A 14,193-nucleotide genomic window follows, 5' to 3' on the forward strand; every position below is an offset into this window, starting at 1 on the left:
CATGCTCAGTTTGCGCTCGAGTCGAAGTCATTTGCATAATTCTAAAAGCATTATCATTACAATCATTTGATGATATACTACGAGCAATAAATATCATCATTTAAATCATTTGCGGATTTATTTTATGCAATAAATATCGCCATTATCATCATTTGATGATTTATTGTGAGCAATTAATATCATCATAAAAATCATTAGAGGATTTATTTTAAGCGACTGTCACCATTATCATCATTCGATGATTCATTGTGAGCAATAAATATCGCCATTACAATCATTTGATGATTTGTTGCGACCATTAATTTATTCTTGAAGAATCATCAATAAAATCATATGACGATCCGTTGAGAGCGCAACTTGAGATACCAAGAGGTGTTTTTATTTTTCTTTCAGCCAAAAAATTATGTCATTCATCTAATAAAAGAAACTCGACGAAGAATAGCCAAAAAAACCCTCATGGAAACAGATTAAGGCTTGTGATTTAAGCAGTACTGATTCGCTGCTCGCACTCGATCAACAACCGTCAACGATTTCTCAGGTGAACCTACGCCGCTAAAAAACCTTGAAGTCGGAATAGAGTCAACTGAGACTACATGGAACGCCTCAGGGTTTCTATTGGCGGGTGGATTTCCAGTTTTCGAAGAGTCGATATAACATGACAAGTGGTCACTCGAAGGCGTGAATCGACAACTTTGGCAACATATGCATCAATTTGTCATAAAACTTCCACATGCCTCTTCAACAAATGATTTATTCAAAACATTGACAAAAACCATGATTTCTTTAGACACCAAGGGAAAACAAATCAGTCTTGGAGATGGCTGCAAACTATGGCAGCTCGTCAAAATCGTCGAAAATAACGAGAACACTTCTTTTAAACCGCTATCTACAAATATTTCCGGGATCTGTTCGTTCCGAAAATACTCACTGAGGGAGTACGTTATAAGTCCGATACATGCATATCACAAATCACAGCTGCTCCATATCTAATGCAACCAATGTATTCAAGTCTGCTATCGCTCCTAGAGAATGAAGAAAGGAATAGTCGGAATGAATATATATGTTATTTATCTGCCATTTAGATTTCACAGGGACGATTAAGTGCGACAGATTTTTATTACAAAGTGCGACAAAACAGGAACGAGCAAGCTTAATTTGACTACCCAAGGTAAATGACTTTCAAAATGGAGACATCAAAGATAATAATTAAAAGGAACGTGCTTGGGGACAAAATTTCAACTGAATAAATCTTCGAATCATTAAGGGACCTAGCAATTTTTCGCGAAGCATGCAATAACTTGAAAATAAAATCTGATTAGTACGTCTTAATATTTGTTTGTTTCGTTGCAGAACAAGGGAGCATTACGACAACAATTCTCTTATGCGAAAGGCTTTGTGGGCAGACGCCAGGTAACACGACGCGTTTGACAAAGAATCACAGTTCCTCGTTCAAGCAATGTAACGAGAGATTAAATGACCCCCGCTAAACATTACCTTCTATTCTGGCCATTTCATCTAAAGTTTTTGTAAGGTCTACTTCCTCGGCAGTTCCGTTTACACCTACAGGCTCTGCGTGAGGAAACTGTTTTACCTCTTGCTGCTCTCTATTTTATTGAAAAAAAAAGTGACAGAATTTATGTGGCTGGAAACTTACCTATTAACAATAAGCTTGAATACGCGAATAAACTAAGAAAGAAATCCCTTTTTCTGACAAGCAGTGAACCGTCCAGAATCGGGTGAATACGCCAGAAAGGACAGACCCATCCGAAATCTGACGTAAACGTTTCGAAATCGGACGGAACCGTCCGAAATCCGACGTAATCGGATCCCGTCCAAAATCAAACGGATCTCGTCCGGAATCAGACGGAACCATCTCACTGAAAAGTCAGAAATAAGATGGAACCGACTCGAAACGTTAGTCCCACAGCGTATAAACTAGTTTGGACTAGAGGGAGCCGACTATTGTATAAGCACCGAACTCTGGCGACTTCATTTTTTGTTGCATAACTCTGGTAGCACTGTCACTGTCATTTATCTGATACCATTTACGTTTAAGCTGTAAAAGTGGTCTGCTTTACGGTGCGTTAAAAATAGTGCGAAAAGAAGACGTAGGACATTTACAGTAGTTTCGGAGAGCGCGAGGTGATAGAATGAGATTCTCTAGTATAATAAAAATACTTCTAACCTGCTCTTAGAGAGTGCATCGCCTTCTGGAAGAGAAACAAAAGGGTACATAAGTTTAATCTTACAAACATCACTTTCTCGAAATTTTACAGCTTAGGCAAATTCTGTTCAACTACTTTTGTATGTAGTAATAACTTTTTGCATGTAGTAATAACTGCATGTAATATCTATTCCGTGTTTTACACGTAGTTAGCAGGGTCACACATTGTAAATTATATTTAGCATGCAAATAAAATCTGTTTCTCTCTCGATCTTTTTTAGTTAATGCAGCTCGACTGGAACGCCTTCACCTCCAGGTGATGGACGACGTTTCACCGAGCAATCGCTGTTAAAAATAAAAATAACTTTTGAAACTGGAGCACAATAATCGGCATAGGGTATCTTGCTCAAAAATAATATGGGCTTCGACAGAGAACGACGACATTAATTGTCATCATAATCGTTGAGACTGTTCCTATTTCCCTTCACCCCATCCTACCTCTCCCTACGTTATGCCAAGACAACAACGAAATCACCATACCGTTCAATACTTTAAAATCATGCATGGCACGGGTGGGGTCATTATACTTACCTGTCCGGGGGTAAAGTGAGGGCTCAAGAGTCAACACCCTTTGGTAATGGCGTATGTTTAAACGAGCTAATATACTGAAAATAAGACTAACGTTTGAAAATTGGGTGCAGTGTATGACATGGTGCTGCTTCGCCATGAGTAACATGGAATTGGAGAGAACCAGAATATCAACTTTCACTATGGACTGTAGTTGACTGTCCTTATTTTCCCTCGCCCCTTCATACCTTTACTTATGCTTTGGAACGACAACACCGTACTATGCTCATAACTCGCGCATGACACGGGTAGGAGGAGTACACTGACCTGTCTGAGGGTAGAGGGAGGGTTCAAGCGACAACAGTAATCTCTCCAGCTGTTGAAGTTCTCGCTCCGCTGCTTCGCAAGTGGAACTTGTGCTTTCGTCATCTGTTTTTTAAATGTACAAATAGTCAGTTTACGATACACTATGAGAGTTGAACATTAAATAATACACAACGCGGTCTCTCCTAACACCTGGGTTATCCACGGTCAGACCGAACTTTCTAGAAATAAAGGGAATCGTACAAAATTTGTCAGACCTATCCACGATCTTATAGCACCGACCGAGATTATACGGAACGATCAAAATTCGGATGGAACTATCCAAAGTCTACTTATCTATCTAAAATTAAACGAAACCATTGAAACAATTTCACGCTATACTGGGGTAAGCCTGGTTTCTACGAAATACCGGAAACAACAACAAAACTGGAACATTTTGTATGGGTACAGTGCTTAGGGTTATTAATTTATTCAAGATATATTTTTGTTCATAACGACCACCGAGAGAAAAAAAAGAAAAAAACACAAAAGCAAAGTCTGCAAACAGACATAAATACAACAACTGACGTAAGTAACAACAGAAAACAAACAAACGAAAAAAGGAACAGACTTAACCTCGGAGAAAAGAGTGGCTGTATAGGAACTACGACCGAATGAACTTCAGAAGCATCTTTGTTTTATTATCCTCCAGAATCAGTAGATCTCGATTGTCATATCAGCCGAACAATTTTTTCCGTTTTTCTAATTAATACTTTCCATTTTTTATACAAAAAAATATCAACGAGAAAAGTGAATACAAAAATGGACCCCAAATGCACACTAGAAAAAAAAGCAAAACAAAGAAACAGACAAAACCAACAGAAAATCGATAAGAGCAATGATCGATCGATCTCATAAATTATGACCACATTTTAACCGCGCTGGAAAAATCATCCATCTAATGATTTATCTCGCAAACAAATTGCTTACCATCGCTATCAAAAGAACAGCCACCAAACGACTGGTGAGGGGAATCTGGGTTCGAACTGGGAACCTCATCCCGACCCGCCTCCCTTGCTAAAAGTGTGCATGATTGGAAAGCTGCAAAGAATTAAAAAACAAAACAAAACAAAAAACAAAACAAAAAACAAAAAACAAAACAAAACAAAAAACAAAACAAAAAACAAAAAACAAAAAAAACCAAAACCAAAACCAAAAAAAACGAAAATGTAAGGATTACTATCAAACAAGATCATATCACGGCTTAACACAGGAATAAATTCGCAAAATTCCTATCGGCAAGTAGTCCTTGTACAGGTCCTGAATGGGCATGTTGTTTTGGTTTTTGGTCCAGAAACTTTACTCTCTTTTTTAACCGCCTCACCCAACGGAGAGCTGTCAAGGAAACCTGATGAAATGCTCTGAGGTTTATCCCCTCAACCCGGGAGTGTAAATGGGTAACAGAGAACTGCCAGGGAAACCTGATGAAATGTCGTGGGGTTTATCCCCTCACCCCGGGATTGTAAATGGGTAACAGAGAACTGCCAAGGAAAACTGATGAAATGCTGTGAGGTTTATCCACCTCAACCCGGGAGTGTAAATGGGTAACAGAGAACTGCCAGGGAAACCTGATGAAATGCCGTAAGGTTTATCCACCTCAACCCGGGAGTATAAATGAGTAACAGAGAACTGTCAGGGAAACCTGATGAAATGGCGTGGGGTTTATCCCCCTCAACCCGGGAGTATAAATGGGTAACAGAGGATTGTCAGGGAAACCTGATGAAATATCGTGGGGCTTATCCCCCTCAACCGAGGAGTGTAAATGGGTAACAGAGAACTGCCAGGGAAACCTGATGAAATGGCCTGGAGTTTATCCCCCTCAACCAGAGAATATAAATATGTAACAGAGAACTGTCTGGGAAACCTGATGAAATGGCGTGGCGTGGGGTTTATCCCCCTCGACTTGGGAGTATAAATGGGTAACATAAAATATGGAATTGAAATAACTTACCCCTATTTACCATTGCGTCGTTCGCATTTTCACGATTGTCAAGATGTTTCGTCGAATCTGCGTTTTGTTTGTGAGTTGCATGGGAATTCTGAGGCACCATCTGTTCGCCTGGAGAGAGTAACAACAAATTGGATGTCACGGTTTTGAATCTTGAAAAAAATGAGTTCATCAATGGAAACCCGCTTTAATCTTTCCCATATTAGAATTAAGCCATCTCTTTTCTGTTTTGGTTCGTACTCAACTTCTTTTTTTCTTATAAGGTTATTGTAGACCTTTAGAGGCCGAATGAATAGAGCATCTTAATTTAACGGATCATTACAAAATTTAGCCAAAACGTTAATTGGTTATTAATGCGCCAAAATTAGTGAGGTTTTTTCGATATTCCAAGTACTTTTTCCTTTACGCCTCCTTAAGTAACGAAGATCGGGAAATGATTCATTCACAGAGTTTAAAGGAGATTCTCTATGGGGAATATCGAAAAAGTCAAACTCCCTTTTGCAGAACAACAGCTGATTTCACTGCGCGGTTTATTGGTCGTGCGTGCAAACAGGAAGGCAGGTAATTCAATTTAGTGCACAAATTTGTGTTTAAGGGCTTACGTGCGCTAACAAATCGTTAAAATAAGAATTAATTCTGATCATAAATTTATTTTCCTTTACCATGACAGACAATTTTCAAAAACATACCCCTAGTGGTCGACAGTAATCTTAACAAGAGACGAAAATTTACTCAAAATATGGTGTTGCAGTCCCTTCACAGCAACGTACCTTCGTCCACAGCTGACGAGCAGGAAGTCCTTCTCCACTGGCAGACTGGTTTACAGGTTGGCCACTTAGCCTGAGATGGCGGTCTGGTTACATCGTCTAAGACAAATTGGAACTTTTGAGAAATTCAAACAGATAAGACAAAAACCGAACGTGGTGAATGGGCGTCAGTCGAAGTCAAGTTGATAAGAGGAGGTCAGAGTTGAATCACAAAACCAAAAACAAAAAAAAGAAAAGAAAAGAAAATGAAATAAATAAATTAAATAAGATGAGATAAAAATTTGCGTACCACTTGTCTTTTGATTTCTAAGATGATGCTCAAAAGGCATCAGATATCTATAAACAAAAAAGATCTAGGTGTTAAAATCGTCAACGCAGTATTAACAACAGAAGTAGAGTCTATTCCTTTATCAATCATGATAACATGTACATCTATTGTGTTTCCTCGTTGATTTGTGTGCTTGATCGCCTAATTTGGCTCGATCATCGTTCGGTCGTTTTTCGTATGTCCACCCTTTAGTTCCCTCGTTCCCGTCTTGCTGTTCGTGTGTTTTCGTTCGTCCATCCCCTGGTTCTTATTGAATAGACGAGGGAAAGAATTCAAGGATGGAAGGAAGACGAACAAAAAAATCCAGACCGGCGAACTGAGGGGGAGACAAAGATCGAATGAGCCAACGATCAAATAAATGAACGAAAGAATGGACGTAAAAAATGCACAAGGGAAGGAGTGCGGGGAAACAAATGAATAAGAGCAAGAAGGAACGAAGTTTCGAATAGACAGACCGGCGGGGGGGGCTGACAAACTGTAGAACGAACGAAAGGTAAGTGGTCTAAGATTTCATTTACTTACTTTTGGTAGAAAACTTGTGTAGGCGTGCTTATTCCTTCATATATCTCATTCAACTCTACCAACTCGTTATACAATTCGTCCCACAATCTGCGTTGACAGACCTGAATGTTATTGCAGATAATGAGTCATAAATACAAAACAGACAAACAGAACAAAAAAGCAACAATAAATCCCCTGACTTATTCCTGATCTCAAATAATTTTATCTTTCTCTGACTTTCTCCAGAACTGTGACAACCATGATTATTTTAAATTACGATCCTTAGTTTCCTCCTTGAGAAAAATGAAAAATAAATAAACCAATAAATTTATTACGTTCAATTGTAGGTTCTGAGCACTTTGCATGCATAGACGTGTCGTGTCACCTCGTCAACCGGGAGAAAAAAATCGCACGGTGCGAACCGATGACCTTATAAAAAGTGTTGGGAAGTGCAATTATTTTAAAGCCACTTTCGTTTAAATGCGATTTCGCGCAACTGTTTCAATTTCTTAGAAAATCAATAATCGTGAGGAAAAAATGGGAAAATTCATATTGTTCAGAAATATTGCAATTTAATCAGCATTAGCTGTCTCAAACTTGGAAATGTTGATCATTTGATCACGCTTACTCCACTTTTGGAGTCTTTTCGCATCACGACCCTTTCTTATCCGTTGAAAAGTAAACAAGGTGACATAACATGTTTATGCACACCGCCTACTAGTTTACTTTTTCAAATCCACCACGTTGCTGAACCAAGTTGTAGAATCTAAACAGATTGATGCTTTTTCCTCGCCAGACTGGTGCTCTGGGTAAAGTGACTCCTCGCTCTGATGAAAACGCCTGCAGACGCTCCAGGAATTCTTTTTCCTACAGTCAGAAAACAGTAAAATTGAGAAAAAAATACTTTTTACCCAAAGACATCAGCTTACGAGCCAGAAGAAGCCATCTTGCTGGAGCTGCTCTCTCTACATCTCCAGACTGCTCTATTTTTGTAGCAATGGCTGCTTCACTCCAGGTTCTTAACCCCTGCACCCCATTCTGTTTCTAGGCTGTCCTTCACCACGTCTCGCGTGGTCGTCCTCATATTGATTCACTTCATAAGCGGTCACAAAAAGACAAGTCTCTTATCTCACATTACTTTCACGGGAAGTTTAGAAGTAAGCTTCGACTTGGAGTAATTGATTCACGTTTCCTGACTTCCGTTTTAAAATATGCAACAAGTGCCATTGCCCACAAGCGCCAGGTTTGAACTTTTAGGCGGGGTTGTTCGAAGCTGGATTAAGATAACCCAGGATTGGTGTGAAATCTGATCTCAGATCTGAAAGCTTTAACAACAAATTCAGTATAATTCTTTTTGTTTAGGATATTGTTATTGGATGCTCTTTAAAGAATAGAGAAAATTTTCCCAAAAAGGCTTTTGATCAAGGGAATAAAATGACCCGAAATTAAAATTTAACCTTGGGTTTGCGCTAATCGGCCTTCGAACAACTGGGCCTTAGGACTATTTCTTGATATTTTGTGGAAAAATATTTTAATATTTTCTGCAACGTGCAAAAATTCTTTTCCCGCAAGGGAATTCAAATATGTATTACATTTTTGAGATAGAAGAAAACAAAAGAGGAACGAAAAATTCATTGAAAGAGCAAGGGTGACTAAAAATGGAGAAAATTGGTATTACATTATTATAAATCTGTTATCCTTCGTCGCAATCATTACATACCTTCAACTCTGGATTTGCCAAGCATTCTTGCTCGACACCAAAGTGCTCACTCGCCATTAAAGGAATCGTCGGAGAGTTCAACGGAGTATCGGTTTTGCGGCGTGCGGGAATTTTGGCGGGTACCTTGACTCTTTCAGCTGGAGCTGTTCTCTCCAAGCTAACTGCAACAGGGCTGGGTTTGTCTTCCTCTGTAAAATGCGTTCAAGGAAAACGAAATATGAGATGAACTTTTACCTCGAGAGCCCTCAGTAATGCTCGAACCAACTAAGTTGCGAGCTCGTTTCCAACGTCCTCTCTCTTCTGCTGGAGAGAGTGAACCCTGGAAACGAAGGATCGTTTCATCATCCCACTAAATTGCTACAATTCATGTGGATTCCTCTATGTTCATGATTTTAATCATGATCAAGCCCAATTTTCTCTCTGCTGAATGTCATAACACGTTCAAAACTTATTGCAAAAATTCAGATAATAAAAATATCTCTTAACTTAAAAGTATTGATTTCTCAAAAAGATTACAGAAAGAAAATCGTCACTACAATACGGTCTGGCACATTAGTTTGCGATACCTTTATGAGAAGATCGTCATTGAGGAGAAGTGTGCTCCAAAAATCACACAACTTTTATCCCCACCATTAAGTACAGCAAAAAGCGTACATGACACTGACCTTGTTTTGAGGGGTCCAAAGAGGAACCGAACCGTTAGAAAATTCTAATCAAATGTGTAAACATCCTGCTTTGGAGGCTAGTATGAAGAAATCAAGTCCCACTATTCCTTTTCCAAATCTTGACAAACTGTTTGAACAATAAGCTACTCAAAAAGGCATTCTGGACTCAAATGGCGTTTTTTGGCACTAACCATAACGAAGGCTTTTGGTGAAGCACGCGTTAAAGTTTTGTTTTATGGTTTAAAGTTTTATGCAATCAGGTTACTGTGTAGTTTTTTTTTTAATGGTGGTATCTATAGCCGCATTTTTAGGAGATTTGACGACAATTTCCGATTGCCTAGGTTACTCTTTGAATTCTCACAAAGTTTTCACAGCGATGATAAAAATTGCTCCAGTCTACAGGTTCCTGGGTTGTATTCTCTCCTCAACATCAAAGCAAAATTGTAGGCATATCACTTCAGTGACTCACCCTCAACATATTTGAAGTGACACGTCTCTATCCTCTCCTCTGCAGTCGTGTTAAGGGAGCTCTGTGCTTCCTTGAGCGCAAACTCGTACGACTTTTTGAGTTCAATTAATTGCCTTCCCTGAATCTTTCTGAATTGAGGAACCATCTTAGTCTCGTTCATGGAGCGCAGCGGATGCACGCGGGCTGGCACTAGCCATGCACGTGAACGAGGCTGACCAAAAAATTCTACGTGATAATGGGTGATTTCATTCTCTTTGTCCAGCGGTGCGTCGTAGTACTCGCCGCAAGTTGGATCACGGGTTAGTATTCCTGGCCAACTTGTTAAAAAGAAAATTAAATAATGAGCTGGACGAACAAGAAATCTCCGAAAATTACGAAACAAAGAAAGGGTGATAGATATCATAGACAGGAACAAGAAGTTGGTTCACTCAAAGACTCTACACCAGGCCTCTAATACCACAACCTACTAGCCAGTGGCTCATTAACAACATTCAAATTTGTGAGAGCACTTCCTTCCGACCGCTGGGTCTAGATGTCGATTTCCCGACCTGGGGTTTGTATGTTTGAGAACACGTAGTCGTTGAATCTCGTCCTTGCTGAGAGAATTTCCACCAGGTTCTCTAGTTTTCCTTTCCCTGTTAAGAAAATCAGGTCCCAGTTGTTCGAAGGTTGGATAGCGCTATCCACTTGATAAAAGTCTATCCGGTGGATAACACCATACGTTTTGCAATCACTTATCCGCTGGATAGCGATTGATTCGTTGGATAGCGTTAACTACCCTTTATACAAATGGGCCCAGAACTGGTACCAGAACATTTCAATTCGACCTAGAATCAGGTACTAGGCTTTCGTCTAGTTGAAGCTTGCTCACTTCTCATCGCCTCTCGCTGAGCTTTTGCGTTCAATGCAAGTTCAATCAGTTAAAGGAACAATAATAGTCGTAAGCAAATCAGTTAGACACTTACGGCGGGTAACCCGACAATTTAGCCATGACCACTTCTCCCTGGGGAAGCAGACTGTATATGAATTTCATATGCTTGGGTTTCTTGGCTTTCTGTTCCACGGCGGAGCAGTTGTTATAACGCGTGTCACGATTGAGCCAGCAATACCACGCGCTGTCCCCTAAGCCCTCGGCTTCTTCGGCTGAAATTTGGCGCCATTTTTGACAGCTCTCGCTCTCGCACTGGACCCAGATGGACACCGCGTCTTCGTCGTCCCTAGGCTTCACAAAAGCAGTGGACGAGGGAACCCTATTTGGGTTACACGAAGACCGCTTCCACACTCCGCGCTTTCTTTTCGGCATTTCACCCAGGAGAGTTCAAGTTGTGCTGTAGGAAAAGAGCAAAGCTTGATCAGATTTTGGAGCAATTCGGGATTTCTGTGGTTTTGCTTGACTTAGTTCTTTGATGGGTCTCCAACCAATCAGATTCTTAAAATCAAATTTGGTCACCCGTATTTTCCCGCGCTTGTTTCTATTTTGAGTTCCTATTGGCTCCTTAAGACTTTTCTTTTACGATGTCACGTATTCTAATTACCGCATAAATATAACAACTGGAATCTCGGACATTCCCTAATATTTGTCTCATCCTTCAATCTCTTGGTAAATTGTTAAAAATAAGTTTCATTCGTGTTCAAGCTCATGGAATTGGTTCAGAGATTTTTCTGATCCGTCCCGAAAAGCTCATGAACTGCTCTCCGAACAGGTACCGAACTCAATCCGAACAGTTTCCGACCTATTCCGAGGCAGTTAGTTATATGATGACCCTAAAAATTAATGTAGTATTGAATTTTTGCACAACGTGCAGGGGCAATTAAGAGGCCAATGATATTCATAAATGCAGCGTAAAAGGAAAACGGCGCTATTTTAGCGGAAGAAAATACCAAACGCATGAGTCAAGTATCTGATAACGTACCAGCAGGATACAGGTCGATACATGATTTGAATGCTAAACAAACTCTTGCAGAGCTCGTTAAGTATTAGAAAATTAAGCCCTTTCAGGAAGGGCCTTAACATCGCGTCACACATCTAGATTTAAATGTTAAAATAAACTCGATATTACTTCAGCGAAATCATACCTCAAAGCAATGTAATGTAGAGTAACGTGATCAAAAGCCAATTTGCGTACCAGTTTGGTAAGATCAAAAACCTCCGTAATTGTTATGATATGACATAAAGGAGCGAAGGCGATTAAGGATGGAGAAATTTGACACAGATTGCGAATTGCAAATTTCAGAAACTTAGATGCACACTAAAGCCTTTGTTCCCTTGGTTTAGGAAGAATTATTCTGAGCTAAAGCTGACGGCATTCGAAAGGGAAAGGGCATCACGATATTTGATCAACAGGATTCATTTTCTCGTGCCACTAACAGACGTTTTGCCTGATGATCCAGTCAGAGCAATACTAAAGGTCACTCGCAAGATATCATGCTGCATTGTGCATGACATTACGGAATCTAAGAGCGTCTTGATACAGCAAACGAACGTACAAATAACCGGGGTTTCAATTTGCACAAACAGGAACATCAATGCGGTTTCCGCTTTAAAACAATCTAATCCAAGCTCTAACCGGTAAATGCTTATTTTCCTGCCTTTTGCAAGAAATCTGAAATCGAAACGCAAATGAACTTTATTGCCATTAATTATGTTCAGTTGTTCCTTCCTTGAAAGCAGGAACAGGACGTCGAATGTTTCTCCATTGTCCGTCGCCAGGCACTGTCACCAAGATTAGTTTGTTGAGGAACAAACTGCTATATTTAGATGATGGTACTATTTATAGAGATTTGGCGCACGAAACCTCTTAGTGAAAACTTCAAGACATTCGAAACAAAAAATTGCAGTCAAGATTAATAACAAGATAAATGCAAACAGCCTCTTTCGCGGAAATTATTCAAGGTTACCCAAAGAGATTCAATTTCACCTCCGTAATATAAGCGGGTTACAGAAGAATCTATTTTCAAACTTAAAAATATCACAAAAAAGAGATTTTACTAATAATTAAAAACAAAGATTAGCACATGAAGGAACTACTTGGCAGCTTTTATCTCAATGGTGACGCTGTATTTCACCCTCTGGAAAAACTCCTTAAAAAACCGCCCTGAACGGCATAATAAAGATAAATATATCGACATTCAAAGTGATGCTCGCGGGGTTAAAGTTGACAATCCGTGCAAGACAATAGTAATAAAGCGACAAATAAAAATGGATTTAAATACAGGACCGCGGAATTCTGTCCACGAAAATAAGAAGAAAAAAAAAAAAAAACGAAAACAACACGCATTTTATAATGAAATTGACGTAAATATCTGTATGCAGCAGAACTTTGAGGCGTAGCGGACTCCCACGCAAAAGCCAAAGCCGTGTCACTCGCACACGTCGATAATAAATAACTAAATTACATCCCCCGTGAGTAGTGTGAGTAGTCAGTTTCTGAGCGAGCTTGCTTTAAAAGTGAATCGCAATATTTATTGCGACTACAGAATGAACATGTCAAGCACTTTTATTGTTATTCCCTGACAGAAAACAAATAATACCGAATTGTACAGTCGTGATGAACTCGCTGAAGCGAAGCCGGCAGTAGTAGGTATATTTCACATTGGACGTGCTTCAGAGAGCAGATTACGTGTTTCCTGCGAAGGAGGATATTACGTCTTTCAAACTGAACGTGTTTTGAATTTTCTATACTTTACAGTAAAATTACTGCGACACAGATTAACAAAAGAATGTGGGTTTTTTGACTTATGGATTTGAAAATATTTTCGAAAAGTTCTGCGTTAGCAATGTCTTTTTAGTAGAGCAACAATTCAAAAGTTCTAAAAATATCTTGAGTAAAAATGTAGTAATACGAATTTTGAAGAAAACACTTTCGCGTTTCTGTTCAAAAGAATGGTTAAAAAATGAAGCTTTCGATCGTCATAACAGTAATGAAATGGGATTAGACTCGATAAATTTCTATTGCTAACAAAAAGTCATGACAGTTTCCAACACGAGGTCATATTTACAGCGAGAATACATTTTGCAAATGAGTAGCAGTTCATGCAATATACCGTGCAATCCTGTTGTCTAGGGCTCGCACCTGCAAATCATTCATTCTATACCCTTTAACATTTCAGTAGAACATACAATTAACCAAGCATTGTCAAACAACATTGTCTTCTAGTTCCATGGTTTTCATTTCCGCGACCGGAAACAACTATGTTCCCTTGGATCTCCGCGACGACAACAAAAGGTTCTCGACTTTCGTAACGAAAAAAATAAAACTTGTGCCTTTAAGAAGCTAGACGTAATCTTCCACATACACTGTCCCTCAGAAAAAAAACAGGCGATGCATTGACGCAGGAAATACTCGCTTTATCATCGTTGTATTCGGGAAACAATTGATTATGTTTTGGTTGTTATAAAACTTTTGTCTCGTCATCGTACCTACACGAGGTCTGAAGTGTTCGTAGACAGGAAGCCAACTTACTCAACTTCTCCGCCTCTAGTCGCGTATTTCCCATCGAAATCTAAAAAATTATAACATAGGTGTACTTACCTTACATTCTGATAAACACGACGGGTATCCTGTGTTGTTCAAAGGTGCGAATAATCCTGAAGTGTCTCGCATGCAAATGTACAAAGAGTGACAAGTTAACGTTATTTCCTCTTGATTTTCCCGCTTACTGGGGGCAGCCGCTGGACGGATACACAGAAAGGGCTCATGA

The 14,193-nt window shown here is 39.5% G+C and overlaps 1 protein-coding gene across 2 annotated transcripts; it reads right to left on the minus strand.

The window, feature by feature from the left end:
• Positions 1–731: 731 nt before the first annotated feature.
• On the minus strand, positions 732–14,186 carry LOC113664121 (uncharacterized). Of its 2 annotated transcripts, none has more exons than XM_027179721.2 (14): positions 14,025–14,186; positions 10,458–10,820; positions 9,493–9,809; positions 8,359–8,546; positions 7,365–7,505; positions 6,660–6,760; positions 6,099–6,145; positions 5,813–5,908; positions 5,046–5,153; positions 4,025–4,135; positions 3,059–3,160; positions 2,186–2,207; positions 1,495–1,604; positions 732–1,022 (listed from the first exon to the last, which is right to left on the minus strand). In XM_027179721.2, exons 2-14 carry the CDS (start codon positions 10,793–10,795, stop codon positions 970–972), a joined length of 1,734 nt encoding a protein of 577 aa, XP_027035522.2. In that variant the 5' UTR covers positions 10,796–10,820; positions 14,025–14,186; the 3' UTR covers positions 732–969. The 2 variants fall into 2 exon arrangements, with proteins under 2 accessions (XP_027035522.2, XP_027035521.2); XM_027179720.2 differs by having other exon boundaries at positions 2,186–2,210.
• Positions 14,187–14,193: the final 7 nt, after the last annotated feature.

This window comes from Pocillopora damicornis, chromosome 9 (assembly GCF_964200805.1).
Source record: "Pocillopora damicornis chromosome 9, jaPocDami1.2, whole genome shotgun sequence".
Classification (NCBI taxonomy): domain Eukaryota; kingdom Metazoa; phylum Cnidaria; class Anthozoa; order Scleractinia; family Pocilloporidae; genus Pocillopora; species Pocillopora damicornis.